The 25,590-nt window shown below is 49.9% G+C and overlaps 1 protein-coding gene across 4 annotated transcripts in view; it reads left to right on the top strand.

Annotated features, from left to right (window-relative positions):
• The window catches only part of galnt9 (polypeptide N-acetylgalactosaminyltransferase 9), a 443,197-nt gene that overhangs the window by 141,602 nt on the left and 276,005 nt on the right, over positions 1-25,590 (top strand). For all 4 annotated transcript variants that reach the window (XM_070888122.1, XM_070888121.1, XM_070888120.1 and 1 more), the window contains exon 3: positions 19,431-19,597. In XM_070888122.1, the coding sequence (XP_070744223.1) occupies positions 19,431-19,597 (167 nt within the window). The remainder of the gene's footprint in view (positions 1-19,430; positions 19,598-25,590) is intronic.

The following is a 25,590-nucleotide window of genomic DNA, read 5'->3' as shown; positions in this document are numbered from 1 at the left end:
TTTCTTCATATGACAACCCCTTCAGGAATCAACCTCCCGAAACTTCACTGAACAGCCTCCAATGTAAGAAACATAGAAAAATTATCAGGATATCCTTCCTTAACTAAGGAGACCAAAACTGCACACAGTACTCCAGATGTGGCCTCACCAATACCCTGTACAGTTGTAGCAGGACTTCTCTGCTTTTATACTCTATCCCCCTTGCAATAAAGGCCAACATTCCATTTGCCTTCCTGGTTTCTTGCTGTACCTGCATACTCACCTTTTGGTGTTTCATACACAAGGACCCCCAGATCCTTCTGCACCGCAGCATTTTGTAATCGCTCCCAATTTAAATAATAATTTGATTTTTTTATTTTTCCGACCAAAGTGGATAACCTCATATTTTGCCACATTATAGTCCATCTACCAAATTTTTGCCCACTCACTTAGCCTGTCTATAACCCTTTGCCAATTATTTGCATCCTCCTCACAACTTGCTTTCCCACCTATCTTTGTATCATCAGTAAATTTGGCTACATTACACTCGGTCCCTTCATCCAAATCATTAATATAGATTGTGAAAGCTAAGTGAGGGAGAAAATTTGGCAGATGCAGTATAATGTTGGAAAGTGTGAGGTCATGCACTTTGGCAGAAAAAAATCAAAGAGCAAGTTATTATTTAAATGGAGAAAGATTGCAAAGTACTGCAGTACAGCGGGACCTGGGGATACTTGTGCATGAAACACAAAAGGATAGTATGCAGGTTCAGCAAGTGATCAGGAAGGCCAATGGAATCTTGGCTTTTATTGCAAAGGGGATGGAATATAAAAGCAGGGAAGTCTTGCTACAGTTATACAGGGTATTGGTGAGGCCACACCTGGAATACTGCGTGCAGTTTTGGTTTCCATATTTACGAAAGGAATATACTTGCTTTGGAGGCAGTTCAGAGAAGGTTCACTCTGGGGATGAGGGGGTTGACTTATGAGGAAAGGTTGTGTAGGTTGGGCCTCTACTCATTGGAATTCAGAAGAATGAGAGGTGATCTTATCGAAACGTATAAGATTATGAGGGGGCTTGACAAGGTAGATGCAGAGAGGATGTTTCCACTGATGGGGGAAACTAGAATTAGAGGGCATGATCTCAGAATAAGGGGCCGCCCATTTAAAACTGAGATTAGGAGAAATTTCTTCTCTGAGGGTTGTTAATCTGTGGAATTGGCTGCCTCAGAGAGCTGTGGTAGCTGGGTCATTGAATAAATTTAAGACAGAAATAGACAGTTTCTTAAACGATATTGTGCTAAGGGGTTATGGGGAGGGGTTGGGAAAGTGGAGCTGAGTCCATGATCAGATCAGCCAAGATCTTATTGAATGGCGGAGCAGGCTCAAGGGGCCGTATGGCCTACTCCTGCTTCTATTTCTTATGTTCTTATTAAATAGTTGAGGCCCCAGCACTGATCCCTGTGGCACCCCACTTGTTACAGTTTTCCAACCGGAAAATGACCCATTTATTCCGACTCTCTGTTTTCTGTTAGTTAGCCAATCCTCTATCCATGCTAATATATTACCCCCAACCCCGTGAGCTTTTATCTTGTGCAGTAAACTTTTATGTGGCACCTTATCGAATGCCTTCTGGAAATACAAATAGACAACATCCACTGGTTCCCCCTTATCCACTCTGCTCTTTGCATCCTCAAAGAACTCCAGCAGATTTGTCAAACATGATTTCCTTTTCATAAAACCTTGCTGACTCTGCTTGAATGCATAATGATTTTCTAAATGTCTCGCTACTACTTCCTTAATGATGGACACCAGCATTTTCCAATGACAGATGTTAGGTTAACTGGTCTATAGTTTCCTGCTTTCTGTCTCCCTCCTTTCTTAAATAGAGGTGTTACAGTTGCAGTTTTCCAGTCCGCTGGGACCGCTGTAGAATTCAGGGAATTTTGTTCGATTACAACCAATGCATCCACTATCTCTGCAGTCACTTCTTTTAAGACCCTAGGATGCAGGCCATCAGGTTCGGGGTACGTGTCCCCCTTTCGTCCCATTAGTTTTCCTAGTATTGCACTGTCGGAGGGGCAGTACTGAGGGAGAGCTATTGGAGGGGCAGTACTACAGGGAGTGCTGCACTGTTGGAAGGGCAGTGCTGAGGGAGCTCTGCACTGTCGGAGGGGCAGTACTGAGGGAGCTCTGCACTGTCGGGGGGGCAGTACTGAGGGAGCGCTGCACTGTCAGGGGGGCAGTACTGAGGGAGCGCTGCACTGTTGGAAGGGCAGTGCTGAGGGAGCTCTGCACTGTCGGAGGGGCAGTACTGAGGGAGCGCTGCACTGTCAGGGGGGCAGTACTGAGGGAGCGCTGCACTGTTGGAAGGGCAGTGCTGAGGGAGCTCTGCACTGTCGGAGGGGCAGTACTGAGGGAGCTCTGCACTGTCAGGGGGGCAGTACTGAGGGAGCGCTGCACTGTTGGAAGGGCAGTGCTGAGGGAGCTCTGCACTGTCGGAGGGGCAGTACTGAGGGAGTGCTGCACTGTCGGAGGGGCAATGCTGAGGGAGCTCTGCACTGTCGGAGGGGCAGTACTGAGGGAGCTCTGCACTGTCGGGGGGGCAGTACTGAGGGAGCTCTGCACAGTCGGGGGGGCAGTACTGAGTCAACGCCGCACTGTCGGAGGGGCAGGACTGAGGGAGTGCTGCACTGTCAAAGGAGCAATACTGAGGGAGCGCTGCACTGTTGGAGGAGCAGTACTGAGGGAGTGCCGCACTGTTGGAGGGGCAATACTGAGGGAGCGCTGCACTTTTGGCGGTGCCGTCCTTTAGATAAGATATTAAACTGTGGCCCCGTCTGCCCCCTCAGTTGGATGTAAAAGTTCCCATGGCCACTATTTCGAAGAGGAGCAGGGGAGTTATCTTTAACAAACATCACAAAAGAAGAGACTGTTCGGTGAATTATCTCATTGTGGGAGCTTGCTGTGCGCGAATTGGCTGCTGCGTTTCCCACATTCAAAAAGTACTTCATTGGCTGTAAAGCACTTTGGGATGTGCTGAGGTTGTGAAAGGCGCTATAGAAATGCAAGATGTTGCCGGGTATTTGCAGAGCAGAGGTGCTTTTGCTTTCAACGTTCTCTGCCAGATGTTCGAACACCATGGGCAGGCACATTGAGAGATTCCCAGAGCAGCTTTGCTTCTGAGAGTGCCAGAGAATATAATTCATTGCTGACCTTTCACAGTTGCCTGCTCGTGTAGATCTTCCATTTCTGAGAGACGGAGGGCAGTGGCTGAAACGTCGCCTCCGATCTCCTTCACTGCGATATTTTCAGGGAGCTCACAGCACACACAGCCTTAAAATGGCAGAATCTTCCAGAAGTCACCAGTGAGGTGACCTGGTCCCTTTATTATATACAGCACTGGCTGCAGTGCCACAGGAGTCCACAGTGTGGAGCTACAGACATTACACTTCTCCCTCCTTAATGAAGAAGTAATTATAACGAACAATCATCATACATAACTTGCATGGTTATACATAACAAAAGATATGGACTTATTTTGCCATATTTACAAATCAAGCTTCACCACTTGTTTTCTGTTTCGAAGAGGATACCTTCACTCTTGAACAGAACCTTCCAAACATGGTGTCGAATTTAAACTCATTCGAGGCTGATCCTGAGGAAAGTTTTCCTCCAAGGGATGCCCTTGATTTCCATTTGAACTCTCTCTAACTTCAGACTGTTTGTTTGCCTAACTCGGACTCAGACTTAAATTCTGACTTTCTCTTGGATTTGTTTCTAGTACATTGGATGTAGGATTTGCTACTGGTGTATCAAAACTATCTGATGAGTCAGAAATAATTGAATCATTCCCACCTTCAACTACTTCCATGTCTGTAGGTAAAATATGATCAATGTGAACAAACCTAACCTGTCCATTATCAAACATCTTGACCAAATATGTGCGAGGACCACATATCTTCACCACTCTTCCTAGTAACCACTTTAACCATTTATGGTGATGGTTCTTCACTCTCACCTTCTAATTTCATTTCATACCTCTCTTTTACTCTACCTCTATCATGATTCTCTTTCTGTCTTAATTGTGTCTCTTCTACAGACTGTGCCCAAGTTTGGTTTTAACAACGAGAATCTGGTTCGTGGCTGTCATTTGAGAAACAACTCTGCTGGTGTTCTACCAGTAGTTGTTTGAGGAGTATTACAATACATAATTAGGAAATGAGCCAATTTGTGATCCAATGACAACTGTCGTTTCTTTGGATTTGGATCCAACATCTGTTTGATGAGGGCACATTTTACAATTTGTATGTGCGCTCTGCTGCATCATTTGAAGCAGGGTGATACAGTGGAACCTTGGTATGTTTCATACCATTTTTGTTCGTGAACTGTGTAAATTCTTCTGAACAAAATTGTGGTCCATTATCAGAAACTATTTCTTTTAGGAGGCCAAATAAAGAAAATAATCGTAAAATGTCTAATGTTTTACTTCTTGTTATTTTCCCTATTGTAAACACCTCGACCCACTTCGAATAGCTATCAATCACAATGAACAATTGTCCTTCTAGCTCAGCAAAATTGATATGTAGCCTTTACCACACCCTGAGAGGCATTTCCATGGCTGTAATAGTACTGATGGTGGTTGCTTGTTTACCGATTGACATGTCGTACACTGACTCACGATGTACTCTATATCTTTATCAAGACCTGGCCACCATAAGTAACTGCGTGCAAAACTCTTGGTCAAGCACATTCCCAGGTGCTGGTCATGGAGGTCTCCTAATAATTTGGACCTGAATTTATTTGGCATAACCACTCTTGCACCCAACATGATACAATCTTTATCGACTGATAATTCATTCCTACGAATGAAGAATGGATGAATATCTTTGTCTATTACCTGGTTTGGCCATCCGTTTGCAATATAATCATACACCTTTGACATAACTGGGTCATGTTTGGTTGCTCTACCAATCTCTTCAGCTGTGACTGGCAGTTCATCCATGTATGAAAAATAGAACACTTCTTCCCTATCGGGTGTAACTTGTGATGGGGAAGGCAATCTAGACATTGCATCAGCATTACTGTGATCAGCTGATCGTCTGTATTCAATATCATATGTATATGCTGACAAAATCAAAGCCCATCTCTGCATTCGGGCTGCAGTTAATGTTGGAACTGGGGACTTTGGATGGAGGATTGCTGTTAGGGTCCGTAACAGTGGTAAACTTACGACCATACAAGTATTTGTGGAACTTATTGACCCCAAAAATTAATGCCAAAGCTTCCCTTTCGATTTGCGCATAATTACTCTCACTGGCACTGAGACTGCGTGAAGCAAAAGCAATTGGTGTCTCCTCCCCACTATGTAGTACATGAGAGATCACTGCCCCAATGCCATATGGAGAGGCATCTCATGCTAGCTTGATCTCCTTAATATGTCATAGTGAACTAACATGGTGCTCTCTACCAAGTTGCTTTTACACTCCTTGAATGCTGTATCACATTCTTCTGACCACTTCCAATGGACCTGTTTTTTTCAAAAGTTAATTCAGTGGATGTAATACTGTAGCCAAATTTGGTAGGAACTTCCCATAATAGTTCAAAAGACCCAAAAATGATCGAAGTTCAGTGACATTCCTGGGAGTGGGTGCATTTCTGATTGCATCCAGTTTTTGCTTGGTTGGATGTAAATCACCTTTGTCTACTCTGTACCCTAAGAACTCCACTGAGTTTTTAAATAACTCACACTTACGAGCAGACACTCGTACTTTGTGCTTCTCCAGCCATTCAATATGTTATTATGAATTTGCCTATTTGGTGCTGAAATTAGTATGTCATCTAAATAACATACTACCCCTTCAATACCTTGCAAAATCTGGTTCATCACCCTTTGGAATATGGCAGGGGCGGAAGACACTCCAAACGGTAGCCTATTAAATTGATATAGGCCTAGATGAGTATTTATAGTCAAACATGACTTGGACTCCTCATCTAATTCAAGCTATAAGTAGGCATTCGTAAGATCCAACTTTGAGAAGATCTGACCACCTGTCAGTGTTGTGAACAAATCTTCTATATTTGGCAATTTATTGGGGACATTACCCTCTAGAACTTGGTTTACGGTTACTTTATAATCACCACACAACCTTACCTTACCATTGGATTTAGGTACAACAATAATGGGTGTAGCCCAATTACATCGATCTATCTTAGAAATAATATTCTTAGCCTCTAGTCATTTGAGTTCTTGCTCAACTTTCTCCTTGAGTGCATATGGTATGGAACGTGGCTTGTAGTAAACCGATCTAGCGTCCTTCTGTACCCTGACACTTGCCTTGAAGCCTTGGATCGGAGGCCGTTTCGCAGAACACCTTCGGATAATTCTTGATGACATCATCTTTTGATGCAAATCTCATTTCAACACGAAAAATCTCACTCCAATCCAGCTTCAGCGATCCCAACCAATTTCTTCCTAGTAAGGCAGGCTTGTCTCCTTTCACTACTATTAGAGGCAATCTCTGAACTTGATCCTTGTATTTCACTGGTACTGTGATACGACCCACCTCAGGAATGTTCTCTCCCGAGTAGCCTCGCAGCTCTATCTTAGAGTCTCCAATGGGAAATCACGCAATTTGTCGAGATATAGTGACTCCGGTACTACACTCACAGATGCACCAGTGTTGATTTCCATTGGGATCTTGGTTCCTGCAACGTCTATGTGGATTATGATACTTTTCGAATCGCTGTTAGTTAACCTCGTGCTCCTGATGATGTTTAGCTCTAACATCTCCTTGTCCTGTTGTTTTTCTTCCATGCCATGTAGTCTCTGGAGATTTCTACTCAGAGCTTTGAAAACCGGTTTACCCTTCAGTCGGCATGCCTTCGCAAGATGCCCAGTTTTCCTGCCTGCCCGCACTGCAATCAGCGACCTGGCTTCGCAGCCGTCGCCCTCCTGCAGCAGCACGCACTGCTCCCTCAAATGGCCACGGACTGCCGGTGATCTTGCAGGCCGGGACCACGTCGATTTCTGGGCCGAGCTGCCGCACATTGCTCCCTCCAATGGCCCCGACCTGCTGATGGTCTTAAACCATCCAACCATTAGCTGTAACCATAACAGGGCCATCCCCAACACAAACTGTCCGTACTGCAGAGAAATAAAAAGCTGAACATTTATCAGGTGATAGTTACTGAGCAATGTGCATCGACTAGCTCTCACTACAATTCACGACACGATTAATTCAGTTGTGCTCATCACTATTGCGATTCACTACTGAGATTAAAACCGTTATAATTATACAACTAAAGTACTAAAATTCTACAACTGAAGTGGGCAATCCATTGTTACTCTACGAATTGCAGCACACTGACCAAAAGCAGCTGTTTTTAATGTCAGTGACAGATCCTTACAGAGAAAAGCACAAAGACCCCATGGATCCTTAAAAACAGCAAGGCACTGAGCTCCTGACATCATCAGACCCAAACCTGACAAGGAAATAACTTGTATTTATATAGCACCTTTCACCACCTCAGGACATCCCGAAGCCAATGAAGTATTCTTTGATGTGTAGTCACTGTTGTAATGTAGAAAATGCAGCAGCCAATCTGTGCACAGCAAGTTCCCACAAACAGCAATGTGATAATGACCAGATAGTCTGTTATTTTAGTGCTGTTGATTGGGGGATAAATATTGGCCCCAGGACACCGGGGATAACTCCCCTGCTCTTCTTCGAGATAGTGCCATGGGATCTTTTACATCCACCTGAGAGGGCAGTCTGGTTTAACCTCTGATCCAAAAAACTGCCCCTCCGACAGTGCAGCGCTGCCTCAGTACTGCCCCTCCGACAGTGCGGCGCTACTTCAGTACTGCCCCTCCGACAGTGCGGCGCTCCCTCAGCATTGCCCCTCCGACAGTGTGGCGCTCCCTCAGTACTGCCACTCGGACAGTGCGGCGCTCCCTCAGTACTGCCTCTCCGACAGTGCGGCACTCCCTCAGTACTGCCCCTCCGACAGTGCGGCGATCCCTCAGTACTGCCCCTCCGACAGTGCAGCGCTCCCTCAGTACTGCCCCTCCGACAGTGCGATGCTCCCTCAGTACTGCCTCTCCAACAGTCCGGCGCTCCCTCAGTACTGCCTCTCCGACAGTGCAGCGCTCCCTCAGTACTGCCCCTCCGACAGTGCAGCGCTCCCTCAGTACTGCCCCTCCGACAGTGCGGCGCTCCCTCAGTACTGCCTCTCCGACAGTGCGGCGCTCCCTCAGTACTGCCCCTCCGACAGTGCGGGCTCCCTCAGCACTGCCCCTCCGACAGTGCGGCGCTCCCTCAGTACTGCCCCTCCGACAGTGCGGCACTCCCTCAGTACTGCCCCTCCGACAGTGCGGCGCTCCCTCAGTACTGCCCCTCCGACAGTGCGGATTCCCTCAGCACTGCCCCTCCGACAGTGCGGCGCTCCCTCAGCACTGCCCCTCCGACAGTGCAGCACTCCCTCAGTACTGCCTCTCCGACAGTGCGGGCTCCCTCAGCACTGCCCCTCCGACAGTGCGGCGCTCCCTCAGTACTGCCCCTCCGACGGTGCGGGCTCCCTCAGCACTGCAGTGGGAGCGTCAGCCTGGATTATCGGGCTCAAGCCTCTGGAGAGGGACTTGAACCCACAACCTTCTGACTCCGAGGCGAGAATGAGCTCAGGCTGCCCATGGGAACACAGGCCATGTGTTTACTAACCTATCGTAGCAGGTTAATAGAATAAAAATTGCAAAAGAGAATTGGATAAATACTTGAAAAGGAGGAATGTGCCGGGCTGTGGGGAAAGAGCGGGGGGAGTGGGACTGATTGGATCGCTCTGTCACAGAGCCGGCACAGGAACGATGGGCCGAATGGCCTTCTGTGCTGTATCGTTCTATGATTGTAAATTAACCATCTGAACAATGAATACTGAAGATGAAAGCGGCTAATAGAAAGGGAGAGTTTCATTATACAATTGAAGAGGTGCTGTAGAAATGGAACTGGTTCAGTAAAATGTTGCTCGATCAGCAATCACATCACATGGAAAGTCCTTCTGTCGGGCTGCAGATAATATTCGCCTTTTGTCGGGCTTAATGTTTGCATTCTTTCAGTGGAGAATGGATATAATCATCATCATCATAGGCAGTCCCTCGGAATCGAGGAAGACTTGCTTCCACTCTAAAAGTGAGTTCTCAGGTGACTGAACAGTCCAATACGGGGATTACAGTCTCTGTCACAGGTGGGACAGACAGTGGTTGAAGGAAAGGGTGGGTGGGGAGTCTGGTTTGCCGCACGCTCCTTCCGCTGCCTGCGCTTGTTTTCTGCACTCTCTCGGCGATGAGACTCGAGGTGCTCAGCGCCCTCCCGGACGCTCTTCCTCCGCTTAGGGCGGGTCGCGGGGCCAGAGACTCCCTTTACAGGCGCCCCGAGTCAATCTCGATGCAGAAGGGGCCAAGCTGAGAATGCAGTGTCTATCTGCCACACCCCAGTGATCTGCTTTTATTCAGTGTGAAACCGGAGGATCCTAATTAAGGAAGCACGGTATAATTAGGCTTGTGCTGTGAACAACATTTCCGAGGGAAGCCCAGGCCGTGCCGTCCCCAGTGTTTTGCCGTAAACACGGCTTGCCGTGTTAATGTTCGACGGTGAGCAAACTTGGCGAGAGAGAGGGCAGCCCAGAGAGCTGATTTTTTAAAATGTATTCATTCACAAGATGCGGGTGTCTCTGCCCACCTGGTATTTGTTGCCCGTCCCTAGTTTCCCTTGAGAACGTAAGAATAAAAACATAAGGATTTAGCCCCTCGAGCCTGCTCTGCCAATCAATAATATCAGGGCTGATCTTCGCCCTTAACTCCACTTTCCTGCACTCTCCCCATATCCCTCGATCCCCTTAATATCCAAAAATCTATCAATCTCAGCCTTGAATATATTCAGAGACTCAGCCTCCACAGCCCTCTGGGGCAGAGAATTCCAAAGATTCACCACCCTCTGAGTGAAGAAATTCCTCCTCATCTCAGTCCTAAATGGCCGACCCCTTATCCTGAGACTGTGTGACCCCTGGTTCTCGACTCCCCAGCCCGGGGGGAAACACCCTCCCTGCATCTACCCTGTCAAGCCCTGTCAGAATTTTGTATTTTTCAATGAGATCACCTCTCATTCTTCTAAACTCTAGAGAATATCGGCCCAGTCTGCTCAATCTCTCCTCATAGGACAGGAATAGGTCTGGTGAACCTTCGCTGCACTTGGCCAATGGCAAGTATATCCTTCCTTAGGTAAGGAGACCAAAACTGTACACAATACCCCAGGTGTGGTCTCACCAGGGCCCTGTATAATTGCAATAAGACGGCTTTACTCATACTCAAATATAGAATAAAGAAGGTGGTGATGAGACGCCTTCTTGAATCGCTGCAGTCCGTGTGGTGAAGGTGCTCCCACAGTGCTGTTAGGGAGGGAGTTCCAGGATTGTGGCCCAGCGACGATGAAGGAACGGCCGATATATTTCCCAGTCAGAATGGTGTGTGACTGGGAGGGGAACGTGGAGGTGGTGGTGTTCCCATGCACCTGCTGCCCTTGTCCTTCTAGGTGGTAGAGGTCGCGGGTTTGGGAGGTGCTGCCGGAGATGCTTCAGGGTACCTGTGATGAGGGATGAACTGTAAGAAATTGGTTGGCATTGTAGGTCAGACAAGTCATTCTCTATCCTGTCATCATCTCTGTCTCCCTTCGTCTCTCACTGCTTTTTACTTCTAACGTGATTTCTTGTTGATTTTTTCCTTTGGTTTCTGCACCATTTATTTGTCCAGTAAATGTTTCGCTATTCTTAAAAGAAACACCTGCCCGTATTGTCCAACACTTTGTCACAACTATTTTAGTGTAAAGCCATAAATCAAATGCCCCCTTATTAACGGGGAGCACTAAGACCGACAAATAAACCAATTAACGTTTTACCAGAACTTAAACAAAATTAAGGTTTGGTTGCCGGGGGTGACGATGCACTCCAGTCCCTCCGGCGCCCACCTCTCGCGGAAGGCCGTGAGCGTACCGGTGGACACCGCGAGCTCCATCTCCAGGGACACACTTTGTCACATGTGGCTGATTGGAAATCCAGGTGTGGCAACTTGGATGGGCAATAGACACTCTCAATGTTGATCTCAATATTCCTGATTGCACGGCGAAAGCGTGTGAACCGTAACATTTTTGCGCATTTTCTCAAGCGGCGAGGATGTCTAGCTGTGAGCCTGGTGGGGGTGGGAGTTAGGGACATGTGTCGGGGCCGGGGGCGGGGGAACGGGGGTAGGGGCGTGTGATGGGGGGTGTGTGTCGGAGCCGGGGGGATGGTGCCGTCAACCCTCCAGGGTTATTCTGGAATCCCCAGGAATTGAAGATTAATCTCCCAGACACTGCTGTGAGCAAAAAAAACCCGGGAGTAATACCCTCAGGTTTTTTTTTATTTTCTTTGAACACTTCTGTTTGTTAATTTTAACACTTTGTTAATTTTAACAATATTGGAGACGGACAGTCATGGGTCATCCAGTCGGGTAACAAAGAGCCAGATGGGTTTCCGATTGACCTTGGGGAGGGCGGGGCTCTGCGAGGACAGACGGGTCGGGCGACCAATGGCGGGGGAGTGGGGGCGGGGCGCTTGAAGGTGGGTGGTCGTGTGACGAAACCTCCGGGAATACGACTAACCAGAGTTGTGAACCCGAGTGGAGAGGGCGGGGGGCGGGGGCAGCGATTCGAGGTGACTGGTAGAGGGCACGCACTTGGGGTTTGGAGAGCCAGGTTGATGGTCAGAGGGTGCACTGACTGAGGGGCAGCAGGAGAGTCCCCTTGAGATGTGATCACTCCACAGTGCAGTCAGTGTCGGAGCAGTGACTGACACCATCGCAGTGTCAGGATTCCCGCAACAGCGCATGCACTAAATCATCAAGTTGCGGTCGGTTTCAAAGGCGAATTGTGAGCGGACGCAGCAAAACAGGCCAATCGGCCCAGTCGCTCCGTGCCGGTGTTTATGCTCCATGTGAGCCTCTTCCCACCCCTCTTCAACCTCACCTCATCGACATATTCCTTTCTCCTTCATGTGTTTATCCAGCTTCCCCTTAAATGTGATTCACCTCAACTATCCCCACATTGTCCGCATGCCCGACACAAGACTCCCAAAGCAAGCGCTCTACTCGGAACTCCTACACGGCAAGCGAGCCCCAGGTGGGCAGGGGAAACGTTTCAAGGACACCCTCAAAGCCTCCCTGATAAAGTGCGACATCCCCACCGACACCTGGGAGTCCCTGGCCAAAGACCGCCCTCAGTGGAGGAAGAGCATCCGGGAGGGTGCTGAGCACCTCGAGTCTCGTCGCCGAGAGCATGCAGAAACCAAGCGCAGGCAGCGGAAGGAGCGTGCGGCAAACCAGTCCCACCCACCCTTTCCTCCAACCACTGTCTGTCCCACCTGTGACAGAGACTGTAATTCCCGTATTGGACTGTTCAGTCACCTGAGAACTCACTTTTAGAGTGGAAGCAAGTCTTCCTCGATTCAGAGGGACTGCCTGTGATTGATTGATTGATTGATTGGTAGTGAGTTCCACAATCCCACCACTCTCTGGGTAAAGAAGTTTCTCCTGAATTCCCCATTGGATTTATTAGTGACTGTCTTATATTCATGGCCCACTAGTATTGGACATTTCCACAAGCAATGTTCCTCGAATACTTGCTTTGGGTGGGTGGTCCCTTTAATGGGCTGGGCGGCCCATTCACAATGTCACGCCTGCAGGAAATTGCTCATTTGAAAATCGGGTGCTAGGCTCCGCGCGAGCATCGGCCATGAGCGGGAACACCTCTACGTGCAGAGTTAAACGCTCTTTTCCTTTCTCCCCTCCCCGCCACGTATTCGATTAACGAGCAAACTCGAAAAGCCTGCTTCAGCAATTTGTGGATCAGCAGCAAATAGTAATTACCGTGGGAGCCTGTTTTCACAACATTTCTCAAACCTGCTCGGGGGGGGCTGACTGATCACAGGTTCGTGCACGTGCGGCTGAATGTGTTGTTTTTTTAAGTACTAGCTTCGTTGAAGGACTAATTGAAGCCGAGCTTTAAACACGCAGTGAGCAGCTGCCCAGTTATGGCGCCAACACTTCCCTGAAAGACAGAGATCAGCAGCAGAAAGCACACGTGCTCCGACAGCGGCTATGTACGAGTCAGTGTGCTGCTGAGAATGTTCAGCGTGTTTCATTCTCTTTGGCAGCTTCCTCTTCATAGGCGGTCCCTCGAACGAGGATGACTTGCTTCCACATGAGTTCACAAATGTTTCAATGAAGGACCCGGTGTTCCAGTCCTGAACTCCAGTTGAGGGGGTGGAAGATGCCTGTGTGTGGATTTTTTTAATGTGGGGTGCCCGTTGCACACCAGCCACCACACGGGCTTGACAGAGCGAGGTCTTGGTCCAGTGGCAAGGGTTAACCAAGACGACTGGAGACCTGCTCTGCTGCACGGATCCAGTGTGCGCACATATCAGTGTGGGCTGGCCCATGCAGCCCTGGGCCCTCGCCTCTTCTGGGCCCCGTTCTCTCATTCGCCGCACCTCCGCCACGATCTCTCGCCACTCCTCCGCCACGATCTCTCTCCGCACCAAACATTCACCGCACCTCCGCCACGATCACCCACCAAATCTCAGCCACGAACCCTCATCACTCCTGACATAAGAACACAAGAACATAAGAATTAGGAACAGGAGTAGGCCATCTAGCCCCTCGAGCCTGCTCCGCCATTCAAAAAGATCATGGCTGATCTGGCCGTGGACTCAGCTCCACTTACCCGCCCGCTCCCTAATCACTCCCCTTCACCCTGATCACTCGTCGCTAGTCCGCCCCTGACCTTCCCGCTCCTCTGCTGTGTCTGGGCCCCGCCGATGCTCCTGCCCGCGCTCCAAACAGCGACCTGGGTCCTGATGACGTCACCCAGTCTCCCACCTCAAAGCCGTCGCACATTGTCTCAGCCCACGCTGGAAGCTGCAATGGCTCCAGCTCTTTTTATAGCCCGACCTGCGGAGATTAGAACAGTGACTATTCATGAAGGGTTTAAACAGAGTGAATAAACTGTTTCCAGTGGTGGAAGGGTCGGTAACCAGAGGACACAGATTTAAGGCGATTGGCAAAAGAACCAGAGGCGACATAAGGGAAAACCTTTTTACGCAGCGATCGGTTAGGATTTGGAATGCACGGCCGGATAGGACAGTGGGGTTAGAATCAATAGTCACCTTCCAAAGGAAATTGGGTAAATACTTGAAGGAGAAAAAAGTTGCAAAGAATTTCTTCTCCCAGAGGGTTGTAAATCTGTGGAATTCTCTGCCCCAGAGAGCTGTGGAGGCTGGGTCATTGAATATATTTAAGGCGGAGATAGACAGACTTTTGAGAGATCAGGGAATAAAGTGTTATGGGGAGCGGGCAGGGAAGTGGAGCTGAGTCCATGATCGGATCAGCCATGATCTTATTGAATGGCGGAGCAGGCTCGAGGGGCCGAATGGCCGACTCCTGCTCCTATTTCTTATGTTCTTATGTAAACTGAGGTCCTAAAAGGCGTTATATAATTGCAAGTCTTTCTTTCTGGAAAGACTTGCATTTCTATAGCGCCTTTCACAACCTCGGGACGTCCCAAAGTGCTTTACAGCCAATGACATACTTTTGGAGTGTAGTCACTGTTGTAATGTGGGAAACTCGGCAGCCAATCTGTGCACAGCAAGCTCCCACAAACAGCAATGTCATAATGACCCAGATAATCTGTTTTTATTATGTTGATTGATGGATAAATATTGGCCCCGGGACACCGGGGATAACTCCCCTGCTCTTCTTTGAAGTAGTGCCGTGGGATCGTTTACGTTCACCCGAGAGAGCAGAAGAGGCCTCGGTTTACCGTCTCATCCGAAAGACCTCCGGCAGTGTAGCACTCCCTCAGCACTGCACCAGGAGTGTCAGCCTGGATTATGGGCTCAAGTCCCTGGAGTGGGGCTTGAGGACACGACCGGCGATGAGCTGAAGATTCTTCAGTGGCCTCTGCAAGAGGACCGGCATTCGATGACTTCAAATGCCTGAGGAAACGTGACAGGGCAGAATTAGAGGAGCGCAGATATCTCGGGGGAGCTGTGTGGCTGGAGGAGATTACAGCGATAGGGAGGGGCGAGGGCCATGGAGGGATTTGAACACAAGGATGAGAAATTTGAAATCGAGGTGTTGCTTAACTGGGAGCCAATGTAGGTCAACGAGCACAGTGGGTAATGGGTGAGCAGGACTTGATGTGAGTTAGGACACGGGCAGCCAAGTTGTGGATCATCTCTAGTTTACGTAGGGTAGAATGTGTGTTGGAATAGTCAAGTCTGGAGGTAACAAAGGCATGGATGAGGGCTTCAGCAGCAGATGAGCTGAGGCAGGGACGGAGACAAACGATGTTGCAGAGGTGGAAATAGACGGTCTTAGTTATGCTGCAGACATGTGGTCAAAAGCTCATTTCAGGGTCAAGCATGACACCGAGGTTGGGAACAGTCTGGTTCAGCCTCAGACAGGAGTTGGGGAGAGGGATGGAGTCAGTGGTTGGGGAACGGAGTTTGTGGCGGGGACCGAAGACAATGGCTTCGGACTTCCCAATATTCAGTTGGAGAAAATTTCTGCTCATCCAGAACCGGATGTCGGACAAGCAGTCTGACAATTTAGAGACCGAGGAGGGGTCGAGAGAAGTGGTGGTGAGGTAGAGCTGGGTGTCATCAGCCTACATGTGGAAACTGACGCTGTGTTTTTGGATGATTTCTCTGACAAGAACTCTCTGCCAATGCTGAATAGTTAGCTCAAATTATAAACCAGCTCATTGGAAAATAAAGTTGCTGCTCACGGAATATGAAAAGCTTCAACCAGTGTGAATAAGATGGCTTGCTCATTTTGAATTGGGAAACGGCATTGAACTTAGACTCTGGAGTGGAGGAGAGAGAAATTGGAGCAGTAAATCTTCACGTCTGGCCGATTCTTTAACTAAAACCTCTTTCAGTCCGTGGACCATTGTTGTTCCATCTCTCGGTTAGCTTTCAGCTTCAAAGGAACGTGCTGATTGCTGCCTGAGTTTTCGCACAAGGCAGGAATCTGTGCCTCGAACAACTGCTGTTGTGTGACTGATACAGATAGGTTTCTAATCTGTCCGCGGAACTTCTTGTACCTTCCCGGGCAACAGAAAGTGATCTTTAGATCTCTCAATGGTGGTGATAGACAAAGGAGACCTGGATTTCGCAATCCTGAGGGTTGTTTTCTCAGCTGAGTATTCTACGTTGCCAATCTCTGCGCCAAATGAATGAATGAACTTGCATTTATGCAGCTCTGTTCACAACCTCAGTCCCGCTCACCCATCACCCCCTGTGCTCGCTGCCCCGTGTCCTAACTCGCACCAAGTCCCGCTCACCCATCACCCCTGTGCTCGCTGCCCCATGTCCTAACTCGCACCAAGTCCCGCTCACCCATCACCCCTGTGCTCGTTCACCCATCACCCCCTGTGCTCGCTGCCCCGTGTCCTAACTCGCACCAAGTCCCGCTCACCCATCATCCCCTGTGCTCGTTCACCCATCACCCCCTGTGCTCGCTGCCCCGTGTCCTAACTCGCACCAAGTCCCGCTCACCCATCACCCCCTGTGCTCGCTGCCCCGTGTCCTAACTCGCACCGAGTCCCGTTCACCCATCACCCCCTGTGCTCACTGACCTACATTGGCTCCTGGTTAAGCAACGCCTCGATTTCAAAATTCTCATCCTTGTTTACAAATCCCTCCATGGCCCTCACCCCTCCCTATCTCTGTAACCTCCTCCAGCCCCACAACACCCCCCGAGATCTCTGCGCTCCTCTAATTCTGGCCTCTTGAGCATCCCTGATTATAATCGCTCAACCATCGGTGGCCGTGCCTTCAGCTACCTGGGCTCCAAACTCTGGAACTCCCTCCCTAAACCTCTCCGCCTCTCTACCTCTCTCTTCCCCTTTACAACGCTCCTTAAAACCTACCTCTTTGACCAAGCTTTTGGTCACCTGCCCTAATGTCTCCTTATGTGACTCGGTGTCAAATTATGTCTGATCACCATCATCATCACAGGCAGTCCCTCGGAATCGAGGAAGACTTGCTTCCACTCTAAAAGTGAGTTCTCAGGTGACTGAACAGTCCAATCTTGGAATTACAGTCTCTGTCACAGGTGGGACAGACAGTGGTTGGAGGAAAGGGAGGGTGGGACTGGTTTGCCGCACGCTCCTTCCGCTGCCTGCGCTTGTTCTCTGCATGCTCTCGGCGACGAGACTCGAGGTGCTCAGCGACCTCCCGGATGCTCTTCCTCCGCTTAGGGCGGGTCGTGGGGCCAGAGACGCCCAGGTGTCGGTGGGGATAATGCTCCTGGAAGCGCCTTGGAATGTTTTACTATGTTAAAGGTGCCATATAATTGCAAGTGGTTGTTGTTAGTGGGTAATAGGCCACAGCATAAAACAAGACATTCTGGCACCCATATCAATGTTAAAATGACCAATGTTACCTACTCGGGCCATAAGATTGACTGGAGTGGGAAATGGAAGTCTTTCGAATGGTCCCGACAGATTCTTGTCTAAGACTGGTGTCCGAGGAGCACGGACATTACTGCATGTCTATAAGGAGAGGGTGGGGAAGTGTGATGAAAGGAGCTAGCAGAAATGTAGCCCTGATGGGCCAATCGGCCCTGCTGTACCTTCTGTGCTTCGAGACTGGGCCCAGGCCGTATGTGACCGGATGGATCAGGAATGGGTTAATCTTTCATCCCACAGGCCTCAACTTGAGCACTAAATTCATAAATTAATTTAAAAAAATCTTACCTAGCGGTTTCCCAAAAGAAAATGAATTATAAGCGTTGACGTAGGATTCCATGGGATATACAGCCCAGAAACAGGCCATTGGGCCCAACCAGTCCATGGGATATACAGCCCAGAAACAGGCCATTGGGCCCAGCCAGTCCATGGGATATACGGCCCAGAAACAGGCCATTGGGCCCAACCAGTCCATGGGATATACGGCCCAGAAACAGGCCATTGGGCCCAACCAGTCCATGGGATATACGGCCCAGAAACAGGCCATTGGGCCCAACCAGTCCATGGGATATACGGCCCAGAAACAGGCCATTGGGCCCAGCCAGTCCATGGGGTATACGGCCCAGAAACAGGCCATTGGGCCCAGCCAGTCCATGGGATATATGGCCCAGAAACAGGCCATTGGGCCCAACCAGTCCATGGGATATACGGCCCAGAAACAGGCCATTGGGCCCAGCCAGTCCATGGGATATACGGCCCAGAAACAGGCCATTGGGCCCAACCAGTCCATGGGATATACGGCCCAGAAACAGGCCATTGGGCCCAGCCAGTCCATGGGATATACGGCCCAGAAACAGGCCATTGGGCCCAACCAGTCCATGGGGTATACGACCCAGAAACAGGCCATTGGGCCCAACCAGTCCATGGGGTATACGGCCCAGAAACAGGCCATTGGGCCCAACCAGTCCATGGGATATACGGCCCAGAAACAGGCCATTGGGCCCAACCAGTCCATGTCGGCGTTTATGCTCCACTCGAACCCCCTCCCGTCTTTCCTCATCTAAATCTATCAGCATAACCCTCTATTCCCTTCTCCCCCATACGCTGGTCCAGCCTCCCCTTAAATACATCGATACTATTCGCCTCGACCCCACCCTGTGGCAGCGAGTTCCACATTCTCACCGCTCTCTGGGTAAAGAAGTTTCTCCTGAATTCCCCGTTGGATTTCTTGGTGACTGTCTGATATTGATGGCCTCTAGTTATGCTCATCCCCACAAGTGGAAACACTCTCTCTGTATCCACTCGATCAAAACCTTTTATAATGTTAAAGACCTCTATTCGGTCAGCCTTTTTTCAAGAGAAAAGAGACCCAGCCTGTTCATCCTTTCCTGATATGTATGCCCTCGCATTTCTGGTATCATCCTTGTAGCATCCCTGATTATAATCTCTCCACCATCGGTGGCCGTGCCTTCTGTTGCCTGGGCCCCAAGCTCTGGAACTCCCTCCCTAAACCTCTCCGCCTCTCTACCTCTCTCTCCTCCTTCAAGACGCTCCTTAAAACCGACCTCTTCGACCGAGCTTTTGTTTACCTGCCCTAATTTCTACTTATGCGGCTCGGTACATCAAATTTTTATGTCATAACCCTTCTGTGAAGCACCTTGGGTCGTTTCATTATGTTAAAGTTGTTGTTGTTGTATATCTTTTTTGCAACCTTTCCAGTGCCTCTATATCCTTTCTATAATATGGCGACCAGAACTTCACGCAGTACACCGAATGTGGTCTAACCAAGGTTTAGTATAACTGGCGTTTAACATCTGTGTGTTGTGCTGAATCGCTGCCTTTTATTCAGACGGCAAACTTATTAACCAAGCCTGTGTTTTTTTGGTTGCGTTTCAAGGTGCAAACAGCTGGCATACCTGAGCAACCTCCCTCAGATTGCTGTGGTCTTCATCTTTGTGAACGAGGCTCTGTCAGTCATCCTGCGATCCGTACACAGCGTTGTCAATCACACGCCGCCGAATCTGCTCAAGGAGGTCATCCTCGTCGATGACAACAGCGACAGCGGTAAGGAATGGCAGACCTCTAAAGATCACATGGATGAACTTCAGCAATTGTACATCCCTGTCTGGAGTAAAAATAAAACGGGGAAGGTGGCTCAACCGTGGCTAACAAGGGAAATTAAGGATAGCGTTAAATCCAAGGAAGAGGCATATAAATTGGCCAGAAAAAGCAGCAAACCTGAGGACTGGGAGAAATTTAGAATACAGCAGAGGAGGACAAAGGGTTTAATTAAGAAGGAGAAAATAGAGTTCGAGAGGAAGCTTGCCGGGAACATAAAAAATGACTGCAAAAGCTTCTATAGATATGTGAAGAGAAAAAGATTAGTGAAGACAAACATAGGTCCCTTGCAGTCGGATTCGGGTGAATTTATAATCAGGAACAAAGAAATAGCAGACCAATTGAACAAGTACTTTGGTTCTGTCTTCACAAAGGAAGACACAAATAACCTTCCGGATGTACTAGGGGTCCGAAGGTCTTGTGAGAAGGAGGAACTGAAGGATATCCTTATTCGGCGGAAAATTGTGTTTGGGAAATTGACGGGATTGAAGGCTGATAAATCCCCAGGGCCTGATAGTCTACATCCCAGAGTACTTAAGAAAGTGGCCCTAGAAATAGTGGATGCATTGGTGATAATTTTCCAACAGTCTATCGACTCTGGATCAGTTCCTATGGACTGGAGGGTAGCTAATGTAACACCACTTTTTAAAAAAGGAGGGAGAGAGAAAACGGGTAATTATAGACCGGTTAGCCTGACATCAGTAGTGGGGAAAATGTTGGAATCAATCATTAAGGATGAAATAGCAGCACATTTCGAAAGCAGTGATAGGATTGGTCCAAGTCAGCATGGATTTATGAAAGGGAAATCATGCTTGACAACTCTTCTGGAATTTTTTGAGGATGTAACTAGTAGAATGGACGGGGGAGAACCAGTGGGTGTGGTGTATTTGGACTTTCAAAAGGCTTTTGACAAGGTCCCACACAAGAGATTGGGGTGCAAAATCAAAGCACATGGTATTGGGGGTAATATACTGATGTGGATAGAGAACTGGTTGGCAGACAGGAAGCAGAGAGTCGGGATAAACGGGTCCTTTTCAGAATGGCAGGCAGTGACTAGTGGAGTGCCGCAGGGCTCAGTGCTGGGACCCCAGCTCTTTACAATATATATTAATGATTTAGATGATGGAATTGAGTGTAATATCTCCAAGTTTGCAGATGACACTAAACTGGGTGGTGGTGTGAACTGTGAGGAGGATGCTAAGAGGTTGCAGGGTGATTTGGACAGGTTAGGCGAGTGGGCAAATACATAGCAGATGCAGTATAATGTGGATAAATGTGAGGTTACCCATTTTGGGGGCAAAAACACGAAGGTAGAATATTATCTGAATGGCAGCAGATTAGGAAAAGGGGAGGTGCAGCGAGACCTGGGTGTCATGATTCATCAATCATTGAAGGTTGGCATGCAGGTACAGCAGGCGGTGAAGAAGGTAAATGGTATGTTGGCCTTCATAGCAAGGGTATTTGAGTATAGGAGCAGGGAGGTCTTACTGCAGTTGTATAGGGTCTTGTTGAGGCCCCACCTGGAATATTGTGTTCAGTTTTGGTCTCCTAATCTGAGGAAGGATGTTCTTGCTATTGAGGGAGTACAGCGAAGGTTCACCAGACTGATTCCTGGGATGGCAGGACTGACATATGAGGAGAGACTGGATCGACTGGGCCTGTATTCACTGGAGTTTAGAAGGATGAGAGGGGATCTCATAGAAACATATAAAATTCTGATGGGACTGGACAGGTTAGATGCAGGAAGAATGTTCCTGATGTTGGGGAAGTCCAGAACCAGGGGACATAATCTAAGGATAAGGGGTAAGCCATTTAGGACCGAGATGAGGAGAAACTTCTTCACTCAGAGAGTTGTTAACCTGTGGAATTCCCTGCTGCAGAGAGTTGTTGATGCCGGCTCATTGGATATATTCAAGAGGGAGTTAGATATGGCCCTTGCGGCTAAAGGGATCAAGGGGTATGGAGAGAAAACAGGAATGGGGTACTGAGGGAATGAGCAGCCATGATCTTATTGAGTGGCGGTGCAGGCTCGAAGGGCCGGATGGCCTACTCCTGCACCTATTTTCTATGTTTCTATGTTTCTAAGAAACGTGAGACGCGCAAAGCTCCTCTCAAAGAACAAGTCGCATTGCCCTCGGCTCCGTGGTTTAATTTTCCTTAAGTTTTCTGCACAGTCAGTACGGATTCCTAACCTTGTGACCAAGCCAAGTGCTATTTCTCTGATGCCACAGGGTTGAAATTGCCCGTCTCCTTCAGGCCGGTTACCACCGCAAATCGGCGGCCGCGCTGCGGAGTGGAGAGGTCGCTGACCCTTGGTGGAATGGCCGCTGCTCGCCCCTTTACCGTCCCGCTGCTGCCCATCCGCGGTAAGCGCGTCATCACGGTGCGCACCGCCGATCTAACCCCCCCCCCCCCCCCCCCACCCGACGGCGACATTCCCCTCGGAAAATGTTCGGCCCGCCCGGAGGTACCAAAACCAGGCTTCCCCGGTGGTCCAGTGAGGCTGCGGCCTTCTGCAATGGCGGTGCGGCTTGCCGTAAAGTGGCGGGCGCACTGCCGCTGCCGCCATGTTGTTTTTGTCGGCTGGCTGCCAGGTCGGGCCGACAATTATGTACGCGGGTTCGGCTGGGCCGCCAACAGTCAGCCTGGCACCCCCCCCCCCCACACACACCCTCTTGGGTACCAGGCCGCTGGCCCGGCGGAAACCCTCACTGGTGGTCCAGTGAACCGAAGTTTTAAAAGCACGGAGGCTCGCCCCTTTAAGTGACGTGGCGCCGTGATGATGTCATCGCGGCGGTCACTCCGCAAGGCGCCCAACTTCTGCCCCTCGGTTCCTGTCACCGCCACGTCTCCGCCCCCGTTAAGAGCAAATTTCAATCAAAAAAAAACAGAGCTGAATGTCGATCAAGAGGCGACCTGCGGTAAAAACCACCAAAACATTTCGGGCCTGGGGGCAATTTCTACCTCCATGTGTCATTTTAAACCAACCTCTATTGAATTTATTTTTCTATCACTTTTTAAATCTCAGACTGCACACAAATCCAATTAAGAGCAATATAATAACTGACCGGATAATCTGTTTTTAGTGATGTTGATCAATGGATAAATATTGTTCAGGACAGTGAGGATAACTCCCCTGCTCTTCTTTCAATTCCGTGGGATCTTTTACCTCCAACTGAGAGAGCAGATGTGGCCTCGGTTTAATGTCTCACCCAAAAGACGGCACCTCCGACAGTGCGGCATTCCCTCAGTATTACCCCTCCAACTGTGCAGCACTCACTCAGTACTGCCCCTCCAAAAGTGCAGCACTCCCTCAGTACTGCCCCCCCAACAGTGCTGCACTCCCTCAGTACTGCCCCTCTGACAGTGAGGCACTCCCTCAGTACTGCCCCTCTGACAGTGTGGCACTCCCTCAGTACAGCCCCTCCGACAGTGCAGCACTCCCTCAATACTACCCCTGCGACTGTGCAGCACTCACTCAGTACTGCCCCTCCAACAGTGCGGCACTCCCTCAGTACTGCCCCTCCGACAGTGCAGCACTCCCTCAGTACTACCCCTCCGACTGTGCGGCACTCACTCAGTACTGCCCCTCCGACAGTGCGGCACTCTCTCAGTACTGCCCCTCCGACAGTACAGCACTCCCTCAGTACTACCCCTCCGACTGTGCAGCACTCACTCAGTACTGCCCCTCTGACAGTGCAGCACTCCCTCAGTACTGCCCCTCCGACAGTGCAGCACTCCCTCAGTACTGCCCCTCCGACTGTGCGGCACTCCCTCAGTACTGCCCCTCCGACAGTGCAGCACTCCCTCAGTACTGCCCCTTCGATTGTGCGGCACTCCCTCAGTACTGCCCCTCCGACAGTGCAGCACTCCCTCAGTACTGCCCCTCCGACAGTGCGGCACTCCCTCAGTACTGCCCCTCCGACTGTGCGGCACTCCCTCAGTACTGCCCCTCCGACAGTGCAGCACTTACTCAGTACTGCCCCAATGACAGTGCGGCACTCCCTCAGTACTGCCCCTCCAACAGTGCAGCACTCCCTCAGTATTGCCCCTCCGACAGTGTGGTGCTCTCTCAGTACTGCCCTCCGACAGTGCAGCGCTCCCTCAGTACCGCCCCTCCGACTGTGCAGCACTTACTCAGTACTGCCCCAATGACAGTGCGGCACTCCCTCAGTACTGCCCCTCCGACAGTGTGGTGCTCTCTCAGTACTGCCCCTCCGACTGTGCAGCACTCACTCAGTACTGCCCCTCTGACATTGCAGCACTCCCTGAGTACTGCCCCTCCGGCAGTGCAGCACTCCCTCAGTACTACCCCTCCGACTGTGCGGCACTCCCTCAGTACTGCCCCTCCAACAGTGCGGCACTCCCTCAGTAATGCCCCTCCGACAGTGCAGCACTCCCTCAGTACTGCCCCTCCGACAGTGCAGCACTTACTCAATACTACCCCTCCGACTGTGCGGCACTCCCTCAGTACTGCCCCTCCGACAGTGCAGCACTCCCTCAGTACTACCCCTCTGACTGTGCAGCACTCACTTAGTACTGCCCCTCCAACAATGCGGCACTCCCTCAGTACTGCCCCTCCGACAGTGCAGCACTTACTCAATACTACCCCTCCGACTGTGCGGCACTCCCTCAGTACTGCCCCTCCGACAGTGCAGCACTCCCTCAGTACTACCCCTCTGACTGTGCAGCACTCACTTAGTACTGCCCCTCCAACAATGCGGCACTCCCTCAGTAATGCCCCTCCGACAGTGCAGCACTCCCTCAGTACTGCCCCTCCGACAGTGCTGCAGTCCCTCAGTACTGCCCCTCCAACAGTGCAGCACCCCCTCAGTACTGCCCCTCCGACAGTGTGGTGCTCTCTCAGTACTGCCCCTCCGACAGTGCAGCGCTCCCTCAGTACCGCCCCTCCGACAGTGTGGTGCTCTCTCAGTACTGCCCCTCCGACATTGCAGCGCTCCCTCAGTACTGCCCCTCCGACAGTGCAGCGCTCCCTCAGTCATGCCCCTCTGACAGTGCAGCGCTCCCTCAGTACTGCCCCTCCGACAGTGCAGCACTCCCTCAGCACTGCCCCTCCAACAATGCAGCGCTCCCTCAGTACTGCACCTCCGATAGTATGGTGCTCCCTCATTACTGCCCCTCCGACAGTGCAGCACTCCCTCAGTACTGCCCCTCCGACAGTGCGGCACTCCCTCAGTACTGCACTGGAATGTCAGCCTGGATTTTATTGCTCAAGTCTCTGGGGCGAGGCTTGAACCCACAACTTTCTGACTCAGAGGTGAGAGCGCGAGGTTAATTCCTGAGATGAGAGGGTTGTCATATGAAGAAAGGTTGAACAGGTTGGGCCCATACTCATTGGAGTTTAGAAGAATGAGAGGTGATCTTATTGAAACATGTAAGATTCTGAGGGGTCTTGACAGGGTAGATGCAGAGAGGATGTTTCCCCTCGTGGGGGAATCTAGAATTTGGGGGCATAGTTTCAAAATAAGGGGTGTCCCATTTAAAACTGAGATGAGGAGGAATTTCTTCTCTCAGCGGGTAGTGAATCTTTAGAATTCTCTGCCCTAGAGAGCTGTGGAGGCTGGGTCATTGAATATATTTAAGGTGGAGATAGACAGATTTTTGAGCGATAAGGGAGTAAAGGGTTATGGGGAGCGGGCAGGGAAGTGGAGCTGAGTCTATGATCAGATCAGCCATGATCTTATTGAATGGTGGAGCAGGCTCGAGAGGCCAAATGGCCGACTCCTGCTCCTATTTCTTATGTTCTTATGATGTGAGTATGGAGAGCAAGAAGCCAAGAAGAATCCTCCATTTTCCCAATACCTACATGCCTCATTTTGGTGAGAGCTAGGTGTTAAGTATGGAAGAACTCCACAAGACTGAGTACTGTGAGCTAAAACTGATGTGACCTCAGTCTCTTTAATACAACTCCAGAGTGC

Source organism: Pristiophorus japonicus, chromosome 8 (genome assembly GCF_044704955.1).
Source record: "Pristiophorus japonicus isolate sPriJap1 chromosome 8, sPriJap1.hap1, whole genome shotgun sequence".
Taxonomy (NCBI): Eukaryota; Metazoa; Chordata; class Chondrichthyes; family Pristiophoridae; genus Pristiophorus; species Pristiophorus japonicus.
The sequence above is the reverse complement of the archived record's forward strand: the minus strand, read 5'-3'. Positions and strand labels throughout refer to the sequence as shown.